Below are 24363 nucleotides of genomic sequence, written 5' to 3' on the forward strand. Positions count from 1 at the left end.
AATACACCATGACCAAAAGTCATGAAATCATGAATCTTGTTACCGTAACGCCAGCTGTACGTTACGTTTCCAAAGTGTTAATTCAAATCATCAAATCATAAACTATGTATGCTGGAACCATGAATAAAATTCATGAAAACATGAAAACTATTCATGGATTTAGATACCTGTCATTTATGATTCCAGTTTTGGTGATGAAAAGTGGAAATTTGAGTCATGAAATCATGAAGCAGGATCATGAAATCATGAACTAACTTCATGAAAACATACAAACGTCAATTATGATCCCAGTATATTTGTCATAGGTAAACAAATAACATGAAGGTGGATTGGTGCCGGTAGTTTCGGAATAAACTGTGAGAAGAGTCAACTTAACGAGTGCCACATCTTTAGCAGGAACGCGAACATCCGGTGGTTAGGTTTGCACGAAAAACGTCATTCCAAACATCAGTCGAATTGGCACATCGTCCCTGGGCTGCAAAGTGCTGGTGGATTGTATTGGCGATGGAAAAATAAACGACTCTGCGGTGGTAAAAAGTGGTAAAGATCATCCGGCTGCCGAAGGTTTGTGTGAGCTGCTCTATTGTAAGATGTAGAGAATGCATCATACCGAAAATTTAAAATCGCCGACGAATTTGTCAAGTAAAACCTTCGTCAATCATTGCCCGGTACGAAATAATCAGTGTGAATTCTTGCAAGTACATTTTCGCACATCTAATAGCAATGGCAGCCATTGGGTCATCGGGAATGTCATCGATATGATGGCAAAGTTCCGACGAGCATGGTATTCAAATTAACCTCTTCCGCAAACAAAACTTATTTATAATTTCACTAGAAAAAAAAAACACTACCGATCGCAAAATACGTGTTGACTTAAATGAAAAAAAAAGTGACAGTTGGATTTATGTAACGCCCTGAGCACACAAATTCTTGAATAATAGCCATGGTTTCATGACTTCTAGTCATGATATTATGAAACATAAAATTTTATGATTTCATGACTTTTTGTTCATGATTCCGGCAACGCATTTTTTTCCGTGCAAGAATGTGGGAACTATCGAGCGATCACTATTCTAAATGCCGCCTACAAAGTATTATCCCAGATCATCTTACGTCGTTTATCATCAATAGCAAATGAGTTCGTGATTATCAAGTCGGCTTTGTGAACGGCCGCTCGACGATGGACCAGATCTTTACAGTACAGCAGATCGTCCAAAAATGCCGGAATGTTTCAAAAATATCAGGTTCATACGCATCACTTGTTCATTGATTTTAAAGCGGCATACAATAGTATCGACCGCATAGAGCTATGGAGAATCATAGACGAGAACAGCTTTCCTGGGAAGCTCGCAAGACTGATTAGAGCGACGATGGACGGTGTGCAGAACTGCATAAAGATTTCCTGCGAAAACTCCAGTTTGTTTGAATCCTGCCGGGGGCTTGAACGAATTTTCGCTGAACTCGCTCTATGCGGATGATGTGCGTGGCTTGGTAAGGAGCCCATATTGGTACTGCATACTCAAGGATGCTTTGAACCAGCGAACAGAAGAGCGTTTTCAATGTGTAAACATTAGTGAAATTTGAAGCGTGTCTCCGGATGAATGCAAGAACCGAAAATGCTTTGGCTATCATATTTGAAACATGTTCATGAAAACGTAGTTTTGAGTCAAATGTAACACCTAAGTCATGGATGGTGCGGATCGTTCAAGCGAGCGATGTTGTACTGGTAATTCATTAAATTTCGACGACGCGTGAACGAAATCACCCAGCATTTTGATATGTTCACTGCGCGTCTTTTCTATGCGTCAGGTATGAGAGAAGCCACCCAGTAATGTGTTCAGGAAATCCCATGTGTTTCAGCTTTTCGACGACGTACACATGTGGAACAACGCCAGAGGCCTTAGAGAAGTCAACATAAATTGAAACAATCTACTTTCTCAGCTCAATCTCTTTGAAAAGCACACTGAAATAACACACAAGGTTCGTCGTCGTTGATCTATGCTCTACAAAACCACGTTGGTGTTCAGAAATCAACGAATGGAAAAAAACTTAGAACGTTGATATCGTACATTTTCAAAGCATCCCGCGTGGGCTGTGGGCGCATCTACGCTGTAGTCACTCTGAAAGAACTCGGCGACAAGTCCTGCTGCTTCAGCATCCGAGTTCGCAGTCACTCCGCCAAACACAATAATCGTTGGTTTTCTAGGATTTGCTTTCAATGACCTAACAGAATGCCGTCGGATTTTGCTTCAAATCTCTCAATGCGTAATTTCTGAATGTATTCTCTGTAAGTGACGGCTAGCAAATTCTTGAAAGACGATTTCATATTTCTAAGATTTGTATAGTTGGTCCAGGACCTCGTCTTGAAGAACCGTTTCCTCGATTTACAAAGCATCCCAGACAACCAAAATGTACGTATAACCAAATCACCTTTTGCTTTATGCGATGCTTATATGTGCAAAGTTTCACGTATAAGATGTCGCGAAAAGGCCTTATGCGTACAAAAGTGGAGGCGATTTACGTACATATTTTATATGATGAAACATAACATGCAATGCGAGTGTGTATATTTTCTTGCGAATTGGTCTATACTCTTATGCGACTTTATTTATGATAACAAAGTTTATTTGACAGCTGCTACGGATTGATCCGACTTACTTTGTAAAACTATGCGGAACAAAACGAAATGTACATATGAACTCATAAAATAGCGTTTTATGCGAGGAAACTCATCGATCAAACGATTTCACCCATCATTTAGTGCGGGAGTGATGCAGATTGTACAAATAAATGACTTTAGTCGTATTCTGCTATGCGACTTCTGGTTGTCTGGGATGTCCCTCATGTTTCTGAGTTCCAAGGTTTTCGCAAGGGTCCATGGGAAACACGACGAGCTCGTGGGACATGCGCATCAAATATTTCATAAAGCTGATCGTAAAAGTATGACGTTTTATAGTCCACAACCCCCTAACCAACTTACGGAATACATTATAAATAAGATTTAGTGTATGTATTCAGAAGTGTTCAACATATGTTCTTGATTAACTTGAAAATGAAATCCAATCATGGAAAGAGATATGCTGTAACATACAAGGTATGTCAGTGATACAAAATGTTTTTGGAAAGAATGGTTTTGGATTAAAACATGCCGATTGGGCTTAATGTTTCAATCCGTTAATCGTCGATTAACGTTAACAACCCCGGTCCTAACATACCTAGGCCTAATGACCCAGTGCCTGGCCATTTTGTTTGTTGGATAACTCTCTTAATTTGACTTAAAATATTCTCTTCAGTATGGGAATGCGTCGTTTGGTAATGCATTTGCAAATGTTGAAATAATTTTAACCCAATCTCATACCATCTTGGAGGTGACATTAGGTCAATTCAAAATAATCGTCCTCTTTTCAAGTTTAATGCTACTTACCAATAACAATGAAGGCAAAAGGTCATTAATTCAAAACTTTGAAAAAAATGTTAGTCTTCCTTAAAAGTTTCATGTTCTATGACAGCCTAAAATAAGCAATTTATAAGGCGTTATTTTCAAGTTTTTTTGATGATTTATCATATTAATTAGTTGTCCCAGAGATCTAATACTTAAAACCAATAAAATCGTTCATCAATATATCAAATAGGATTTGCTGAGATTGTTCATTTTATTTTGTACCCATTCTCACGCTTCTGAACCATTGTCACCCCTGACGACGGTATAGCAATGAATTTTAGAACAGATCCAGTTCTTGGTACTTTTTTTTTATTAGTGACACTTTACACCAGAAGGGTGCATTCGTGTCAAGGAAAAAGAAACCTAATTTATTTACAGTCGACTCTCCACAACTCGATGTTGTAAAACTCGATACATTCTATAACTCGATGGATTTTGCGGTCCCTTCAAATTCCCATACATCATGCTCTCCATAAGTCGATGTTTCTATAACTCGATGTTTCCACTAGTCGATGCCACGTGGGAGGAAAATTTCCCTCCATAACTCGATATCCATCTAAAAACCCATTTTTATACAGGGAGACATGGACCATTTCTGGTTCGGCAGTGAATAAAGGACTTGCAAGTTGTAATAATAAATTAAAAACAAAAAAATAAAAAAGAAATTTTTAGTAAAAATATGGGATTTTTCGAATATTTTGAAAAAAGTGTCCAAAGATATTTTTTCAAAATGCTATCAACAAAATGATATTGTCTGCTTGCAGAAGTGATCGTAAAGATATAGGAAATATACAAATTTGAGCCTTTGATTTTAATTTTTTTGTTATCGGTATGTTCTATAACTCTATAATTCTATAAGTCGATGGTCCCTTGAATATCGAGTTATGGAGAGTCGACTGTATTTACAAATTCACACATGACATACACATAACATTTTACATCTTTCTGTACAATTTTGTATCATGTAGATACTTTAATAATTTTTCCCTATTTTCCTTGGTATTATTCAAAACTTCATTTAGGCTAAGTGAATCCATGGCGTATTTCCGTCTTTCTTGCTCATGTTTTCTGCAGTGCAGAATAACATGCCGCACATCAAGTTACGTTCCGCAACAGTCGCAGGTTGGCGGAAGTTCCTTTTTTTGGAGAAAAGTGTGTGTGAGCCGTGTGTGTTCGATTCTCAGCCTGGTTAAGACGCGTTGGTCGGCCGAATTGCCACCTCCGCGTATCCTGTTTGATCTCTCTCAGCTTGTTGTCCCTAGTCTCGAACCACTGACTATTTCATCGGTACCGTACTGCCCATAACTGCATAACAGTCACATTCGACATTTTTGTTAAATTGGAGTTAATACCATGGAGAGTCATCAAATGATAAATACTTTCGATTACATTACTGAAATCTGTGAGATTGTTCTAGAAAATTCGAAAAATACCAAGTTGTTTTGTCACATTGGTAATTATAACCGCATAACAGTCACATTGAGATTATAAATGAGCCTCGTAATGTAAAAGCAATGAAATTTCTATCAGAATAATTTTCTGACTATTCTCCAAGTATGCGATATGAGTTATACAAAATGTCAGCCTCAAATAAGCAATTTTGAGTTCCTGGTAGTTTTTAGAAATTTTAGTGTACTCACATACAGTAAGGACCCGATTTTGTCAGCCCCTCGATGAATTTTGGGCTGACAAAATGGGGAACCTGACAAAATCGGGTCATTTTATTTTGTTACTGTTTTTCAGTTTTTTATGTGTTACATGGTTACATAGACTTTAAAGAGGGCGATGGACATGGGCGTAGCCAGCTTTTTTTTATCACGGGGCTTCCCCTCCCTTATATTGGTAATATCGATTTTTAGCACTTAATTAAAGGCATTGTCATTGCCCCCTCTGGCTACGCACATGCGTGCATGACATCATACATCATCATCAATTTGAGTGTAAACGTGGTAAAACATGACGATAACAATTTTTTAACCCTCTAATACCCAAATTTTTATTTTCGATCTAAATATCATTTTCAGTTATCTAAAATCGTTTTAAACACGTTTTGGGTAATGATTTATTTTTATTCGCAAATCTATGAATTTTGGTTTTTGATTTTTATAATTTTTATTTTTGAGCATCCCTATCTTTATTCATTTTTTCTTGAAGCCTCTTCTAGTTACTGATTGTAAGTAATAATAAAAATTCAAGTTTTCACGGTACTTTTGAAAATATAATTTTTTTCTGGACTTTTTTTTATTCTCCGTGTAATTAACGGAAAAACAGTTTTGAAATTATTTGAATACCATAAAGCTCTTCTTTTGAGATAGATTGATCGTAGAAAAATATAAAATGTACGATTTTTTATATTACACGTTAAATGAACTTCAGGCATTTGTAGGTTATATAAGAATACAATTCTTCAAAAAACTTTAAAAAATACAAAAAAGTTTCAAAAGTCATAAAAAACTTTTCTTATATGCATGTTATGAGTCAAGGTTTATGCCAAAAATAAAATCATTTTGATTTCCGAGCTACGAAAAAATACACAAAATTCCAAAGTGTACCCCGTCTAAAGGCGGGGTTGGGTATTAGAGGGTTAACAAATTTTAAATAGGCTGACAAAATCGGGTCAAAAAGCTGACAAAATCGGAGGTAGACAAAATCGGGGGCAGACAAAATCGGGGGCTGACAAAATCGGGTCAGTACTGTACTGCCATAAAATGCACACTTGGTATGGAGTTCTGCACAAAAATCATTCCTTCTCTCTCACACCTTCATGAAATTAGTAAACAACAAGGCCAGTAAACGTCAAACTACCATACTAAATCAAAACAGTGCAGAGTCCCATTCCATTTACTCAATGCCTACTTTTGTCGAATGTTACAAATATGCAGTTATGGGCAGCGTATGGCTTGCTTAGTTGCTCTCAATGCCTCTTCGCCGGGGATGGGAGTGTCGGTAGCCGGTTGCTGTCTTGCAACGTTGGCCAGGCGATCAGATTCATCATTGCCTGTAATGCTGGCATGACCCGGGATCAGACAGAACCTTGCATTTTGATTTCATACTATGTCCTCGATCTCTTGAATCCACGGGTGCTTGGATGCTCCTGCCTCCAGGGCCTGCAGACAACTGGCCGAATCCGTGAGTTCTTAGTACTGATTTGATACTTCATACCCCATACACAACGTGTGTATACACTGTATATATAGCCCTTGAGCCAATGAGCATTTTCGTCGAATAGAATAATACGATCCAGTTATAGAACGGCATAAAAGTTTAGGAGAGTTAGGAAATAATGTTTTCTGAGCTAACGTCACCATGCGGTGGAATTCCCAATTAATCAATGTGTAAGACAGTAACCCGTCCCCTGTTCAACAGGGCCTGTTGCAAATCTTTACTCTAGACAGTATAATGTTATGAAGAACTGTTTCTGAAATATAAGTGTCCAAAGTTTCTAAATTTCTCTTTTTCTGAACCTTTCTTCATAATTCCCATCCAAAATGAAGCATTTTAATTTAATAAAAAAAAAATCGCGGATGAACTTTTTATGGCATAGACAGAAGGTTGAGCGCTACATTACAACATACGTTTGAGTATCAGGCACAGATTGACCCTTCCCCATTTATGGACGACCATGCGTCTCCATCCATGCACCCATCTAAGTACTTACCGAGCGAAAGCTTCTCGCCGGAATCCGGTGGCAGTGTGAACCCGAGCAGGGCCATCGACGCAATCAGCACGCACGGCACGATCAGGTTGAAGAAGTAGTACAGCGTCTTCCGGCGGATCAGGATGGCGAAGGTGATGTCGATGTACGGCTCCGGGCAGCAGTTGTAGTAGATCTCGTTCCGCTTGCCGGGGACACCTGGGATGAGATGGGTATCAGTACAATTAGTTAGGATAAGTGGTTTTCGATTGATAGTAAAAAAAGGAAATGAGAACAGATGAATCTACTGGAAACGAAATGTAAGAATATGTTTAGCTCTCAATCTATGAAAAAAGGTCGAAAGGACAAGGAGTCGAAGAAGAAAAAAGAAGGAACAAAAGATCGAAAATCTTTTTTGTAAGTAGGAAAAATGTCCTATCTAAAATCGATCAATTTATCAGTAGGAACGGTTTTCAGGTTCTCCAGATTTGTGCTATTGAAGTTTTGAGCCACGGCATCGATTCATCTTCAACTTAATGGGTATCTTATGGATCGCTACCAAATGCAAGCAATGATATTGAATCAGCAATTTCCACCATTTATCCTTCTGAAGAAAAGCAAATATTCTTCTCCAATGGTTCTCCCCGTACAAATTCCCATTTTTCTTCCCACGCTATTGTGCGGCTCTAAATTTTCCGGTTCCGTTTGATCAAAGCAAAAATTTTCGTCGTCTTTCGAGTGCGCGCGCGTTCTTGTCCAACCGGAAATTGCTCAAGAAAAAAAAATATGAAGGAAACGCGATTCATTATTCCGCGCTCTCTTTCTGTACGGAGGACTGTCTTATTCTCGAGAAGCAACAAAAAAAAAGAATAACACGAAATAAAACTCAATGCAGTGATCATAACAATAATGAAACTCTTGTCGGAGATGCAACTTACCCAACAGTTCCCATTCGCCGTTCGTTATGAAACTGCTGATATCGCCACCCGCTTCGTCCTGTAGTTGCAAATCAAGCTATAATGGAGGGAGAGAGAGACCGAGAAAAGTACAACGTTAGAATGTGTGTTAAAAGTGTTTTTCTAGGGTTTTTTTTCGGGTCGTGTCTCCCTTACAGGGTTGGTTGTGGGTCTCTTTTTTCAATGGATATCTTCTAAAGTCTTTTTTTTCTCGAGCAAAAATGTCTCTAAAGTCACTTTTTCCAATATCTCGATGGAATTGATTTCGGATGTTTTGCAGACAGATTTCAGAAATTTCAATTTCAAATAAGATTGGGAGTATGAGTGATATGATGATGATGAGTGATTTAGTAGCGTAGCTGTGTTACACCACAAATTAATTTCTAATGAAATTCTAGGAAAATCCTCAAACAAGTACAAGGAGTAATGTCATAGGGAATCTCCAAAGAAATTATTTTCTCCTTTAGTATACCCTGGTTTCTATTTCATGTTTTTGTGGTGGTCTAAAAGCTCCCATGTGGTCTCTTAAGTTCCTATTTTTAAGAAATTTGGTCGCAACCAACCCTGCCCCTAAGATGACGAAGACGATGACGAACGACAATGACGGCAGGCAGCAGCGATGATGGTCCGTGTTGAGACAGAGAGATAACGATTGAAATTAAAATTATTTGCCAAATGCAAATATTACACATCCACCACTGTGGCAAGAAGGTTCTGGGCGCCTGGGAGTTATGCAAGCAACGCAGTGCAGCGAGCGAGTGCCGTGCGCGCCTGACGGGTATGCAAAATGTAACGAAATTAAACGAAATGAAGAACTACTAGATGGCGCTGTGCAGCGTTGCTGTTGCTGCTGGTAGTTGGTTCGCTGCTACTTCGCAGTCCAATGTCTCTTGTCGTGTTCTAGTTTTCTATGGCGTGTGTGTCGAGAGCGTCGTGTGTATACTGAGGATGTCTGCCTGCAAGGCTAAGAGTACATTTTCCTAATGGAAATGTAAGAGATATCATTGTAACGGGGCTTCGTTGCCAACAACCGACCGAGCTTGGAGGGTGTGTTATGCAATTAAATTTATGAATGTTTCTCTCTGTTTTAAGATGAGCTCTGTGGCAGATTCCGATGCACTTCAGCAGCAGCGAGCATGGAGGACGTCGTTATGTCGGTTGACTACTTGCAAATTGTTGTGTTGTTTTTCGCTCTGAAGAAGTTAATACTTGCTTGAGTGGGTATAAGCTATCACAATGGCTTACATCAACCGACATTATGGCCGGAAGATTTGCGCAAACATTATGTAGAATGAATTATAATGACGCAAGAAGTGCTCTGTTTTTAAAACAGATAGTCAACAGGATTGACTAGTTTGGATATCAATTCGAGAAGCTTTTTGAAATCTTCAATCTTCAGACGAAAGTCTTTGGCATGAGAAAAACTCCCACAAATAATGCATTCAGCCTCCGTGTAGCAATCCAAAGATTCACCCTTCGTTACATTTTAGCACCTTCTGGGAAGTCGCTGAGGTTCATACAAGGGCCTACACAAAGGTTTCCGGAAAATTATTCACAGAAGTGTTAGAAGAAGTCTCCACAGAAGTCCAGAAAGAAATGTCCACGGAAGTCTTCACATAAAAAACCACAAGAGTTCATAAAAAGTCCCATAAAGCTTCAGTGCAGAAGTCTCCAGAAAATTCTTCATGATAATCTGGGCAGTAGTTTTAGTAGAAGTCTTTTCGAAAACACTCACAGAAGTCTCCATGGAAACATCCTTAAAATTCTACACTGAGTCTTCGCAGAAGTCTTTTCTAAGATTTCTTCTTAACCAAATTTCTGCAGAAATCGTCACAGTAGTTTCATGAAGGCTTTGTCGGAATGTATAGCAAAGAACTTACGAAGAAGTATCCTGAGAGGATCACACAAAGTTCCACACAGAGGTCCATACAGAGGTCCATACAGATATCCCCTCAAAGGTCTACGCAGAGATCCACACAGAGTTTTCCACAAATTTCTCTGAATAAATCTGCACTGAATTCTCCCAGGACTTTCCACAGAATACTTCCCAAAAATCGACACAAGAGTCTCCACAAGGTATCCACAGAGCTATTCACAGAGGGCTGAATATAAGTTTTCATAGAAGTCTCAACAAAAGTTTAAAAGGAGTCGCCACAGTAGTCTCTTATCAAAAAAGTCTACATAAACATTACAGAAGTCTCCATAGATGTCTCCGCAAAAGATTTAAGTTCCAGCAGAAGCCTCCACAGAAGTCACCCATGAAATTTCAGAGAGAATCATACAAAGTTCCACACAGAGGTCCATACAGAGATCCCCTTAAAGGTCTAAGCAGAGGTCCGGCTGTGCAAATCTCGGTTTCCTGATTTTAACCGAGACTCAACTAACAAATTGTTGGGTTGCTTAGCAACGAAGCACGATTCACTGATACTCGGCTTTTATTTGCTGAGATCCCAGCAACTCGGCAGTGCGGATCTCGGTTAAAATTAGCCGAGATTCGGCATTCTACAAGTAAGAAGTTTACATAGACTTGAAGTTCCACAAAAATCTACAAAAAAATAAAGAAGTTTTCGCAGAAGTCTTCATAGATGTCTCCGCAAAAGATTTTAGTTCCAGCAAAATTTTTCACAGAAGTCACTGATGAAGTTTCATAGAGGATTACACAAAGAAGTCATACAGAGATCCACATCTTAAAAAATTCTCTGCATAAATCTGCACTGAATTCTTCACAGGACTATTCACAAAAAACTTCCCAGAATCGAAACAAGAGTCTCCACAAAGGTATTCACAGAGGTCTGAACATAAGTTTTCTTATAAGTCTACATAGAAGATTACAAAGATGTCGCCAAAAATTCCAAAATAGTCTACAAAAACATTACAGAAGTTTTTGCAGAAGTCTTCAAAGATGTCCTCGCAAAAAAAAAAAATTGAGTTCAAGCAGAAGTCTCCTCAGACGTCACTGATGAAGTTTCAGGATTGCACAAAGTTTCACACAGAAGTCCATACAACGGTCCACTCAAATGTCTACGCAGAGATATCCATAGAATTCTCTGCATAAAGCTGCTCGGAATTATTTAAGGACTTTTCACATAAGACTTCTCTGAATTGACACAAGAGTATCTACAGAGATCTAAACATAAGTTTTCATAGAAGTCTCCACCGAAACTTGCAAAGAAGCCGCCAGTTTCTTATCAAAACTCCACAAGAGTCTACAAAAAACATTACTGAAGTCTTCGTAGACATCTCCATAGATGTCTCCACAAAAGATTTGAGTTCCTGCAAAAGTCTTCACAGAAGTCACCAATGAAGCCTCCACAGAAGTCTTTCCAAAAGATTCCAGAAAGGCCTCCATAGAATGACAATGAATAATGGAACGTGAGAGAAAAAGCAAGAAAAGCGTAAAAAAGTAAGACAGCGTAACCTATTTGGCACAATTTATTTGCGTACTAAGGGAATCTTAGCTAAAATTTTAAGAGTCAAATCAAGAATATAGAAGCGTTCAAAGGACTAACCATGAATATTGGCAATGAAATTTCTTAATAAATTTTAGACGTAATTCCTGAAGAAATTGCTGCCGGCAGGATCATTTACTATAAAAAGTTATTCAAATCACGATCTCTTTTATGTTTCTTAACATTTTTCTCACAAAATTTTCAAAAACCCTTCCATTTTCATAATTTGTGTCAGTATTAACAACCAATCATCTGGTTTTAGAGATATTCGATATTCTTTGTTCGGCATTTTGTTTTTGGTCAAGTCTTCAAAAAAAAAAATTACATGGGCTTTCTATTGTCAGGTAATAAGGAGCTTCTCTGAAAAAAATCATGCAAATCGGTTCAGTTGTCTCCAAAATATCTAAAAATTACAGTATGGTGTTTTTTGAAGTTTCCAAAATATGTTTTCGGCCGGACTTGTACCAAAAACATAAGTGCTATTTACTCAAAAACAGTTGAAATATTATTTTCACTTATTCACAACAGATTTTTGTCAAAGTATTGTTTCGAAAAGTGAATAATCGAACATCAGAAAATTTATGTTGACTGGGATATTAACGTGGGTTATGGCAACGCATCGATCCCGCAAGGAATTTCGGAATGTCTCCGGATTTAGATGAACAATGATGTAAATCGACACAGATTCTAAAAGAATCTGTTTTTAGAACTTGTGAAAAACTGTTGCAAAAATATAGAGAAACCGAAAAGTCATTGCGATTTCAATATTTTTTGTGGTAAAAAAATGATGCTGCTAGTAGAGGGGTTAAATGAACCGTTTGTGTCATAATTGAAACAATCGATAGAATACTGATTAAAACTTACGTATTATTTGAGAATCTATGGCATTCATACTTAACAATATAAACCAAGTCTTTGTAGAAGTCTCCATTAAAGCCTCGAGTTGCCGTCGTCTCTCCAGAAGTCTTGACAGAGGTCTTCATAGAAATCACTAAAGAAATCTGCAGCACGAAGATTTTCACAGAAATAATCATAGATATCGTCAACGAATTCACCACAGAAGCCTCCAAAGAAGCTTCCACAGAGCCCTTCACAAGAATCATCACAGAAGTCTAATTATAAGTTTCACGGGAGGCTATGAAAGAAGTCTTTGCAAAAGTTTTCGGTAGTTTTTGTGAAAGCCTCTATAGAAATTTTAACAGTAGTCGTCAAAGATGTCCTACAGAAGCATGCACAGAGATCTTCACAGTAATATCCATAGATGTCTACACTAAAGTGGTCTTCACAGTAGATTCCTCAGAAGTCCTCTCAGAGGTCGGCATGAGAGTTTGCACGATGGTTTTTTCAACGCATTCTCCATAGAAGTCTCCAAAGAAGCTTCCGCAGAAATCTTCACAAGAATATTCACATATGTCTTCTCTTAAGTTTCATGGAAGATTAAGTAAGAGCCTTTTCAAAGTTTCCACAGAAGTTTTTGTGAAAGCCTAGACAGAAATTTTAGCAGCAGTCCCCGAAGAAGTTCTACAGAGGTCTTCTCAGTAATCACCATAGAAGTCTACAATGAACTCTACAAAGGGGTCTTTACAGTAGATTCCCCAGAAGTCTTCTCAGAGGTTAGCTAAAAAGTCTACACGAAGGTTTTCACAGAAAAATCATAGGAATCTTAAAAAAAGAAATCACAGGACTCTCCAACGGAGCTTCCAGAGAAGTTTTCAAAAGAATTTTCATTGTTTTTATTCAAGTCTTCAAATAAGATTCACGGGAGACTTAAAAAAAAATCTTAGCGAAAGTTTTCACAGTACTTTTGAAGAAAACCTCAAAATAAAGTTTAGCAGCAGCCGCCAAAGAAGTCCTACGGAGTTCTTCGCAGCAAAATCTATAGAAGTATACACTGGACTCTACAAAGGGGTCTTCACAGTAGACTCCCCAGAAGTCTTCTCATAGGTCGGCACAAGGATTTGCACGAAAGTTTTCGCAGAACTAAACATAGAAATCTTCAAGGATTTGACCACAGAAGTCTTCCAAAAGGTTATCAAAGAAGTCTTCAGAAGAATCTGCACAGAAGTCTTTTCATATGGTTCACGGTAGATTATGAAAAAGTATATGCAGAAGTTTCCACAGTAGTTTTTAAGAAAGCCTCGACAGAAAATTTAGCAGTAATCCCCAAAAAAGTCCTAAAGAGTTCTTCACAGCAATAAACATAGAAGTCTACACTGAACTCTACAAAGGGGTTTTCACCGAAGATTCCCTAGAAGTCTTCTCAGAGGTCAGCACAATGGTCTGCACGAAGGTTTTCACAGAAAAAAAATCATTGAAATCTTCCATAAACTCTCCACAGAAGTCTCCAAAGAATTTGCCGCAAGCTTTCATAAGAATCTTCACAGAAGTCTTCTCTTGAGATTCATGGGTGATTATGAAAAAGTATTTACAAAATTTTCCACAGTAGTTTTTAACAAAGCCTCAACAGAAATCTTAGCAGAAGTCCCCAAAGAAGTCCTACAGAAGTCTTCACAGTAATCTATATAGAAGTCTACACTGAACTTAACAAAGGGGTTCTCACAGTAGACTTCCCAGAAGTCTTCTCAGATGTCGGTAAAAGCGTCTGCACTTAGGTTTTCGCAAAACTAACCATAGAAATCGTCAACAAATTCTCCACAGAAAACTGTCACAGATGCCTTCCAAAGAATGTTCACAGAAGTCTTCTCATAAGTTTCACGGGAGATAGTCTTCTCAGAAATCTCTATAGAAGTCTACACTAAACTCTGGGGGTCTTCGCAGATGATTCCCAGAAGTCTTCCCAGAGGTCATCACAAGGATCTGCACGAAGGCTTTCACAGAAATAATCATAGAAATCTTCAACGAATTCTCCGCAAGAAGTCTTCACACGAATCATCGCAGAAGTTTTCTCATAAGTTCTTCATTATGTTAAAAATCTTTGCAGAATTTTCCGCAGTTGTGAAAGCCTCGACATAAATTTTAGCAGTAGTCGCCAAAGATGTCCTATCGCATTTGCTGCTAGAAATCTTCACAAGAAACTTCATAGAAATCTTCTCATAAGATTCACGGGACATTTTCAAAATTCTTAGCAAAAGTTTTCGCAGTAGTTTTCAAGACAGCCTCAACATAAATTTTAGCAGCAGTTGCGAAAAAAGTCCTACAGAGGTCTTCACAGTAATCTCTATAGAAGTCTACACTGAATTTTATAAAGAGGTCTTTATAGAAGACTCTTCAAAATTCTTCTCAGATGTCGGCACAAGAATCTGCACGAAAGTTTTCGTACAAATAATCATAGAAGTTTTTGAGGAAGCCTTGGCAGAAAATTTAGCAGTAGTCTCCTAAAAGTTCCTACAGAGGTTTTCATAGCTATCTTCACCAAAGTCTACACTGAACTCTACAAAAGAGTCTTCCTAGAAAGCTCCCCAGAAATCATCTCACAGGTCGGCACAAGCGTCTGCACGTGGGTTTTCGCAGAACTAATCATAGATCTTATATGAATTCTCCACAGAAGTCTCCAAAACAGCTTTCACATAAGTGTTCACGAGAAGACTTCTGTTCTCGTAAGGTTCACGGGAGATTATAAAAAATTTTAAAGTCTCCGGAAAATCCTTGAATGCAGTTCCAGCAGAGGTTTCTTCAATGGTCTCTAAAGAGTTGTTCGCAGAATACGATGGAAACAGGGCGTGAACAACTGAACTATACACTAGGGTACGGCTCATTTTTCAAAAGTTCTTAAAACCGAAAGTTCGTGTGAATTTTGAAACAAAAATTTGTTTGCACTTGTTAAAAAGTATAGGCACTTTTCAACTTGTAATCAAAACAAGATGCTTTATAAACTTAAGTTACATAGAAAAAATAGAAATTTCAACAAAAAAACTCAAATAATCCAAAGAAATTTGATTTGTCCATTAGAACACCATGGTTTTTTAAGTAGTTTTCGATGAATAACTAAGTCAAAACCATTTTTTAAATGTGTTGTATTTACAGTAAAAAAAAAACAACTGAATTTGCTTCAAAAACATGTTAAAATATTTGGAATCGATTGAGTATTTATGAAGTTGATGAGATGAAATGTTTAGTAAAATGAGGAAAAATAGGAAAAACTATTTTTAACTAAGCTTCGATTTTAGACAAATTTGGTGTTGTACAAAGTTTTTATAAATTTTATTTTGAAGATAATGGTTCTGGAAGTTCCAAAATTGGTCAAAAATTAGCGAAGTTATGGTAAATTCACTGAAAATCAATTTTATAACTTGAAAATTCACCTTCAAGAAACTTGCGCCACCTCTGAATCTTAATATTTTTTGCTCAAACTTTCAGGTATCTCTTTTAATGTGATTTGAATCCATTAGAGCACGCACACGAATTTTTGGGTTTGAGAACTTTTGAAAAATAAGCCGCACCCTAATATACCAGGGGCTATAAAATTATAGCGGTAAACGCGCAGCTATTAGGCAAGACCAAGCTGAGGGTCGTGGGTTCGAATCCCACCGATCGAGGATCTTTTCGGGTTGGAAATTTTCTCGACTTCCCAGGGCATAGAGTATCTTCGTACCTGCCACACGATATACGCATGCAAAAATGGTCATTGGCACAGTAAGCTCTCAGTCAATAATTGTGGAAGTGTTCATAAGGACACTGAGAAGCAGGCTCTGTCCCAATGGGGACGTAATGCCAGAAAGAAGAAGAACCCTACTATACACTCGGCTAAATATTGCGCGCAAGTATGAATTTTAGGTGCAAAAAGAGACCATTTCAAGCATTTGCTAGAACAGGGGCGTGAGTAATATGATCGATTTCACATCATCGGTACTCTCTTCGGTGAATAACGGGGCTTAGGGACAACATATGTAAGGAAATAAGGTCAAAGGATAAAAAGTCGAAAGAACAAAAGGTCGAAAACGATTTGAATGGTGAGAAGTTTTACTTCTTTGAAAAAAGATTTTCGACCTTTTGTCCCTTCTCTTTTTCGCTCAGACCTTTTATCCTTTCGACTTTTTGTCATAGATTCGAATAAAAGAACAAGATGTAAGTTAGTCAGTACTTTTTCTCCTCAGAATTAGGAATGACAAGTTTCAATCTCAGTGCCCAAATGTCAAGTGAAACTGAACGACTGCGTCATTCGCTTCCGGCTCCACGGTGTGAGAAATGACAGAGACTGAGAGACGTATCAAGTGACATTACATATCATCCACACACAGCCCGCTCTGACAAGCCACTTGTGTCAATCGTTGGCTCTTGAAAGTGAGTGTCCTATACTAAAACGTGGTAATTTCTCTCATTTACAGAAAATTGCAAGGATATTTAGAATATGCAAACATCAGCATCAACCCGCCACAAGTAAGTGAGTGCTCTTGTTGCCTCTCTCCCGCTTTTGCGAATGAAAGGAACATGGCACAATCAGAAAGAACGTGAACATGAAAAAAATATAAATTCACCGTCACAAAGTGGTGTCGAAATTTTGTAGCTATGCCAAGGAGTTCTCATAAAGGAGGGATTTCTAATCTCTTTTAGTGATCTCCATAAAATCTCCACAACGGCCTGTGCAGGGATTTCTATAGAGTTTCTACTGCGAGTTCCTATGAGATGTTCACATATTTCTAAGGTGAAGTGTTCACAGCGGTCTTCATAGAGGTTTTTACCGAAAGCTCTACAGAAACCTTCACAGAAGTCTTCGCACTGGGCTTCACAAAAGGTTTCATATTCACAAATATCTCCATATAATTATTTACAGAAGACTTCATTCAAGTCTTTACAAAAATCAACACAGAAGCATCCACAGAGGTCAATAAAAAAGTCTTTACAAAAGCATCGGAACAAGCTTTCACAGAAGTCTTCGCATAAGCTTCAACGAAAGTTTAAGCCAGTCTTCTAATAAATCTTCACAGAGGCCTTCAGAGAGGTCTTCACAGATGTCTCTACATTAATCTACACTGAATTATTAAGAATTTCGTAAGGCAGATTTACTGAAGTCATTTTTGAAAGAATGTTAGGAGAAATCAACAGAGAAATTTCAGGAAAAAATCCTTGCAGATCTTATGAGTACTACTTGAATTAATTCCCCGACAAGTGTCTAGAGGAAATTTTCTTTAAAGATTTTCTGAATATATTAGAATTCCTAATCTATGGAAAAAGTGGAAGTGCAATCTCGGGAAGAACTTGTTGCGAAACTATCTTGCGTTAACTCTCAAGAATCTAAGAGAAACTCCTGGAGAAAATCCAGCAGCAGATCTAGTCAAAGGCACTGGAAGGATTTCTTTAAGAACTCCTGTAGATATTCTTGAATGAAATATTGTAAGAAATTCCTGGAGAAACAATAAAGAATTTCTTCATATTATGGACACTTATCATTCAATTTTGATCACTGATCATTCAATTTTGATATTCAGCTATAAATTCGAGATATATTATTAATTTTTTTGAGAAGTGCTTCTAGGTATATGTCAAATTCTATATCATTATATAGAAATAGGACATAAAATGACGCAAACCACCTACCTCGCAGTACAATTTTTTTTTTTTCTACTTTAGCAGTGTTGTCAACTTCCAAATATTTATTGACATATGAACCAAATAGAAAACGCTTTGGGCAGGCCTTATTACTCCAATCCAACATAAAATTTAATTCTGCTACTTTACCTTTCTTAGGCTTCTCTTCATTCTATTTAATCAATGTTGCCAACTTAAAAAATAATAGTATGTCTTGCGGAGCACGATAAATGGCTCTTAGAATCAACTTCAACTTTGCTTACGTTTCGCCTAGTATATCTTGCAGCATATTCAAATTCTTTAGTTTTATCCGATTCTGATTAAACAGTGCTGTCAGATACTAAATATTGTAGTTTACTACAATGAAAATAATCAAAACAGCTATCTCGTGCTGGTTGTAATAGCAGGTTGCAGTTCATGAAGAAAATTGAATTTTTTTGACAATTTCCTCCCTTTCGTAACGTTTTAAATGGATAATAATCCAAAATCTGAAAACTGATTTATCAAGCATGGTAACGATCCGAATAAATTCGTTTAACGATGTCTTATTAGCCGGAATCACATTGTTCTTGGTGTTCAAATATTTTGAAAACACCTATCTCTCCCAAGGGCTCATTTATCACCCGAAATAGCATCTTGTGCCGCATCGCACACGGGGGATGATAACAAGCATCTTGATGTGGATGTTTCTTGGCACGTGTATATTGTGCTTTCTCTCTCGGAAGGCCCTTTCCAGGAAGGTATATATCATCGGAGCAAAATTGCTTGCTGCCGCAAGAATGTTGATTCATTAGCAGCTTCGGTAGCAGAAACTGCGGCAGTTGTCTTAGATGACGACGGTGAGAAGTCCCCAGTTACCCGAAGAAGACTGTGTGTTGTTCTGTTTAAAGCCTCATGATTTCGTTTTAGTTGGTGGCAATTGTGTTTGCTTTTATCTCCGGAAAGCAGTAAACTGGGTGCACCTTTAGTTGGATCCTTTTGTCGAATGGTGGTGAGGAAGTGAGTCGACAGACTTCGTTTGGGTTAATTACGTTTGTATGTTGCTTCGGGCAACGAATGTGTGTTAGTAGCTCTAAATGGAAGACAATTTCCGAACAATTAGGATGTTGTGAGCGGAATTTTAACGAACGCGTTATGATTTTTTTCTGAACGTTTTTTGAAGTAGAAAATTTTTAACGAATAATTAGCGAGATGGACCAGCCTAGTGCTAAAAATCTCGTTAGTATAATATAATATATTATATAAATAGAGACAAAAACAATTTATCTGCTTCGCGAACATTTAATACGTCTTAAAATATGTACAGTTATCAACTTTTAATTGTGTTGTAGCATTTAAAATGGGAGTACTAATAGTAATAGATTTCATAATTCAAGCGGTTAGTGTACGTACACAACATCGTAAATGAAATGAAATAACTCTTTTTTATGCATATTATATTGAGTATTGTATAACCTAATTGCAATAGCCATTCCAAATTCAATAATCTGTGCTTGACTAGAATTATTTATTGCCCTATTATTGGTACGCATTTCAAATTCTAAATTGTGGTACCCTTTGAAGGCAACACCTGTTAGGAAAAAAAAATATTCGTCGTAAATAATAAATCACCTAAAAGTGCGCCTGCCGATGAAACCAATCATATCTCACTGCTCCGCTTGTGTAATTCCGAATCGAAAAAGCATAATTTCCAGCGGGTCGGAACGTTGAAAAATTGCATCCACCAAATCTCGTTGGCCAACAGTCCCTTCGCTCCCGGATGAGTACCATCCATTCCAGATTGTTTATGGGAATGAACGAATCGATGGCACACGCTGTTACCAGATAAAATAAATATTTGCGTTTCGGATGTCCCCTTGCCACCCATGCACAGTGACGTGTCTTCATACAGGGGACGGACAAAAACTCGATTGAAAACAATAATGATCGATAACCTTTTTAAATAGACATAAGAAACTTTCACACGGTTTGGAGAATATTATTTTAATGCTGAAAGAAGTTTTCTGTAGTAATTGTTTGTATAAGTTTGACAGAATGACAGTAGATATGCTCACAAGAAGTTCTGTAAGTCACTATGGAACAAATGGTGAAAGTATTTTCTCAAAAAACTTTTGATGACTTCAAATAACATGCCAGGAAAAGCTTCCGAGCAAATATACTAATGAAGAATAAACTTTGATGAATTTTGGTGAGAATTCTTAAATCATCTATTCAAATGATTTATGAACAGTTCTTAAGAGTATTCTTGAAATTCACGCTGGAATACTTCCGAGTGCAGTTATGAAACAGAACACGAAAGAAATTTGATGTGTATCTGGAGAAATTCTTGGAAAAACTTAGAACAAAATTCATTTCTAAATTACTGAGCAAATTTTAGGGAGACATCACATAGTACATTAATCTATAATAAATGTTAACAGGCCATTTAAAGAACTTCAACTTTTGAGATTATGTCCGGCCATGAGCCACTGTGTGATGATTCGAAGCAAAAAAAGTGTAGAACTGAGGTCGTAAATTACACCAATGATGCGTATATAGAGCACATTTCTGCCAGTCAGCCACCCAACCGACACACATACATAAGTGTATGTGTGCATTTGTTTGTATGTTTGTGGTCCGGGTGATAATCCGCCGATCCTCGATATGACCGGCGTGCCGCAGTGGGAGTGTAAATTGATTCAACCGATTACAAAACGCTTAATCTCTGCCCAACCGCGTGGTGGAGAGGTTCGACATTGTAGCTAGCTATCCACTACTCGATACATGGCACCGATTAGGAAGAGAGGTCCGAACATCAATAAAATCAAACCCGGAATCCCAGCTGGCTGCCGTCCAAGCATCGGAGAAGATTAATTTGCTTCCCCTTGGTGCAAAGATGATGCCCTGATAAAAAGTAGCTTTTCGGTACAATATATTTATTTTTACAATAAAAAATAGAACTTATGGTACTATTATTAGATGGTTTCATTGATGGATAAATATAACTCTATTCTACACTATAGGATTTAAGGATTTCTTCTTATTCTTTTTTTTGGTATCACGTCCTCACTGGGACAGAGCCGGCTACTCAGCTTAGCGTTCTTATGAGCACTTCCACAGTTATTAACTGAGAGCTTTCTTTGCCAAAGTTGCCATTTTCGCATTCGTTTTTCGTGACACCTTCGGCATGGCGTTGCTTTGTAGCCGAGGACTCTAACAACTCGGCTAAGGAAGACTCCGATTTAAGGATTTTTGATGTTTAAATAGGTTCAACTTTTAAATTAATAGAAAATTTTTACTCGGGTTACACCGAAGGCTGCGGCTAAGCCACCTACACGCACAGTTAGGTTCATTGTTGGCCAGTCCATTGGGGGGGGGGGAGAAGATAGTTATAGATTCCGAGAAAAACCACAAGCTACTTCTCTGGCTCTTAAATATTGGCTTTCTCTGCCAGGCAGAAAGAGCTCATTTCTCATTACCTTCCGCCCAGGGAGAAGAGGATTTGTGCGGTGTGTGTGGTCACACTCTTGTTCGGTTTCGTGTTTTGCTGCCACTTAGGGGAACTTACGTATTGTCGGCAGCCTAAGCAGCTGAACTTTTAAGAAGGCAATTTTACGCAACAATGGAGCACAACAATTAGCAGGAGACACCTGAACTACACTTGAGCACTCTTCGTTTATTGATTGTTATACATAAAACACTATTTTGTTCTCTTAATCTTCTATTTTTTCTCATCAAAGTCACGAGGCACTTGTTCTTTTATCGGCAATGCAATTACTATTGTCGGCAACAAAAATGTTCACTTCGGCAATCCAAAACTGCGCAAAAACTAGTTTATGTATTGGTAACATTTCGTATTTGTTGACAAAACGTCACTCATTATGTTCTACTCGTTGAAAGGGCCAATGCAGAAAAATACAGACTACACTGAGAAAAGAATTGCAGTTAGAAATAAAATAGCGGAGATTCAAATTGAATACACAACGCCACTAAATTTATACAGACTAAGGCGCCGTCCACATATTACGTAATGCTTTAGGGGGAGTAGGCTCAAACGTTGCGGCTCAAACACAATTTTTTTTTTCATGCAAAGACCGTTGCGGAGGGGAAATGGTCGAAAATTGTACATTTTAACGTTATGTCATAAATGAACACTGCCTAATTTCATTTTCATTTATTTTATCGAATAAATTTTGTATTCAATCTCACTATGGCAGCATTTCGGCTTTAAAAATTGCCATGTCATGGTAATAAACTTGCAGCAGGTGCGAATCCAACCTAGAAGTTGCAGCGTGACGTCATGATTAATTGATTCATAATATTGTGCTCTGCAAGAAAAATCCACGGAACGAATTTCAGAGTTGCGTTTGAATGAGTTACATGCTTGCTCCTATTTGCTACTCGCACATGCGCTACAGTCTATTTAGGGTGCGGCTTATTTTTCAAAAGTTCTCAAAACCAAAAATTCGTGTACTCTTCTGAATTTGAATCATATTAGCAGAGAAACCTCGAAGTTTGAGCCAAAAATATTCAAATTTAGAGGAGCGTCTTGGAGGTGAATTTTCAAGTTATAAAAAATGGCCTTTAGTGAAGTCACCATAACTTCGGTAATTTCAGCACCATTACCTTAAAATTATTTTTTTGAAAACTTTGTAGAACATCAAATTTGTGTAAAATCAAAACTAGTTTCAATAAAAAGTAGTTTACTCCAATTTTTTTTATTTTACTGAAAAAATATCTTTGTTTGACCATAACTTCATGAATACTCAACCGATTCCAAATCTTTTTGCATGGTTTTGAAGCTTATTAAATTGTGTTCAAACTTTGCATACATCGCATTTTACTGTTTTGGCCAAGTTATTCAACATTTTAATTTTTATCAGTTAAACAATATTCTTAAAGCTGAAACTGATTTTCCTTATTTGTTAAACCTTTGAAAAGGACTTGGCAACATTTTTTAAATAATTTTGAAACAATGATATATTTGCACATGTTGAAAAAATACACTATTCAACTTTTAATTCAAACAAAATGCTTTAGAAACATAGGTTTTATATGAAACATGTAATATTCGGCAAAAAAACTTAAATAATCCAAAGAAATTCGATTTTTTCTTTAAAAAATCATGTTTTGGGTAGTTTTTGTTACAAAACTAAGCAAGGTCCTTGATTCGATTCCAGGTTGCCGCGAAAACTATTTTTGTTTTCAAATGTCGGTTCCATGACGTAAATTTATGAATTTCAATCCAATTTCTTGTGGCGAATTTTCATATGGGGTTCCTATGTTTATCGAAAGTTCGTTTTCCTGAGTGTAGTTTGTTTGGCCCAATGTCACTTTCTCGAAGGGGTGAGTTTGGGCCAATTTTCAAATGATTGAAAATAATCAGATTTAAATTATTTGTACAGCATTTGCAACGTATTCTCATATTTAACCGAACATATCAAGTCAAATTGCGAAAGTTATTTAAAAATAAATGAGAACTTACGCATTTTTAGCCAAATCTCACCCCCAACGATGGTACTTGCATAGTTGTTTTCATTTTTTTTAATGTCAAGAATTTCACCGTGGATTGAACTATTCACTGACAAGCTGAATGGCTCGATATGGTTTTGGTCTGTAAAGGTTGCTGCCCTTGAACGCTCTATCACCAAGTTATTACCGAGAGAATGAATGGTATTACAGTCCAACCTCTTTTTACGACCGTTTTTTACCGACGGTTCGTTTTACGACCACTTTTTAACGACCGAAATTCAGATTAACGACCGTTTTTATAAATGACCAATATCTAACAAAGTATTCAAAATAGAGGATCATGATGTTCAGCAAAATTGTTCAGTAGTTCAAGGGATAGCACCACCATCACTGAATTGTGGAATTCTACCACTAGGTGGTGCTAGTGGGCATCAAACTTTTGTTTTGCGGATATATCAGAATCCTGGCCACTCAGAAAGATGGCGCATTCGGCAAAGTTGTTCATTAGCTCAAAGACTATCATTATAAAAGCTATGAGATTCTAAATTTGGCCACCAGGCGGCACAAGTGAGCATGAAACTTTTGTTTTGCGGATATATCAGGATCCTGACTACCTAGAAAGATGGCGTCTTCGATAAACTTGCTGAGAAGCTCAACCTTGCCCAAGACGCCATGTCTATGTAGTCACGGTCCCGCAAAACAAAAGTTTCATGCTCACTAGCGCCGCCAGGAGGCAAAATTTTGAATCGCATAGCTTTTATAATGATAGCGCTTGAGCTTCTGAACAACTATCCGCAAAACAAAATTTTTTGCGCTCACTAGCGCCGCCTGGTGGCCAAATCTCGGATCTCTTGGCCAGAATAATGATAGTCCTTGAGCTACTGAATAACTTTGCCGAAGACGCCATCTTTCTAAGTGGTCAGGATCCTGAGATATCCGCAAAAC

General features: G+C 37.6%; 1 protein-coding gene across 1 annotated transcript in view; it reads right to left on the minus strand.

The window, feature by feature from the left end:
- LOC5569480 (neuronal acetylcholine receptor subunit alpha-7) overlaps positions 1–24363 on the minus strand; it is a 716979-nt gene that overhangs the window by 95085 nt on the left and 597531 nt on the right. Inside the window, exons 6-7 of the mRNA XM_021846964.1 lie at positions 8015–8090; positions 7101–7295 (exon numbers count right to left, since the gene is read on the minus strand). Coding sequence (XP_021702656.1) covers positions 7101–7295; positions 8015–8090 — 271 coding nt within the window. The remainder of the gene's footprint in view (positions 1–7100; positions 7296–8014; positions 8091–24363) is intronic.

Source organism: Aedes aegypti, chromosome 1 (assembly GCF_002204515.2).
Source record: "Aedes aegypti strain LVP_AGWG chromosome 1, AaegL5.0 Primary Assembly, whole genome shotgun sequence".
Lineage (NCBI taxonomy): Eukaryota > Metazoa > Arthropoda > Insecta > Diptera > Culicidae > Aedes > Aedes aegypti.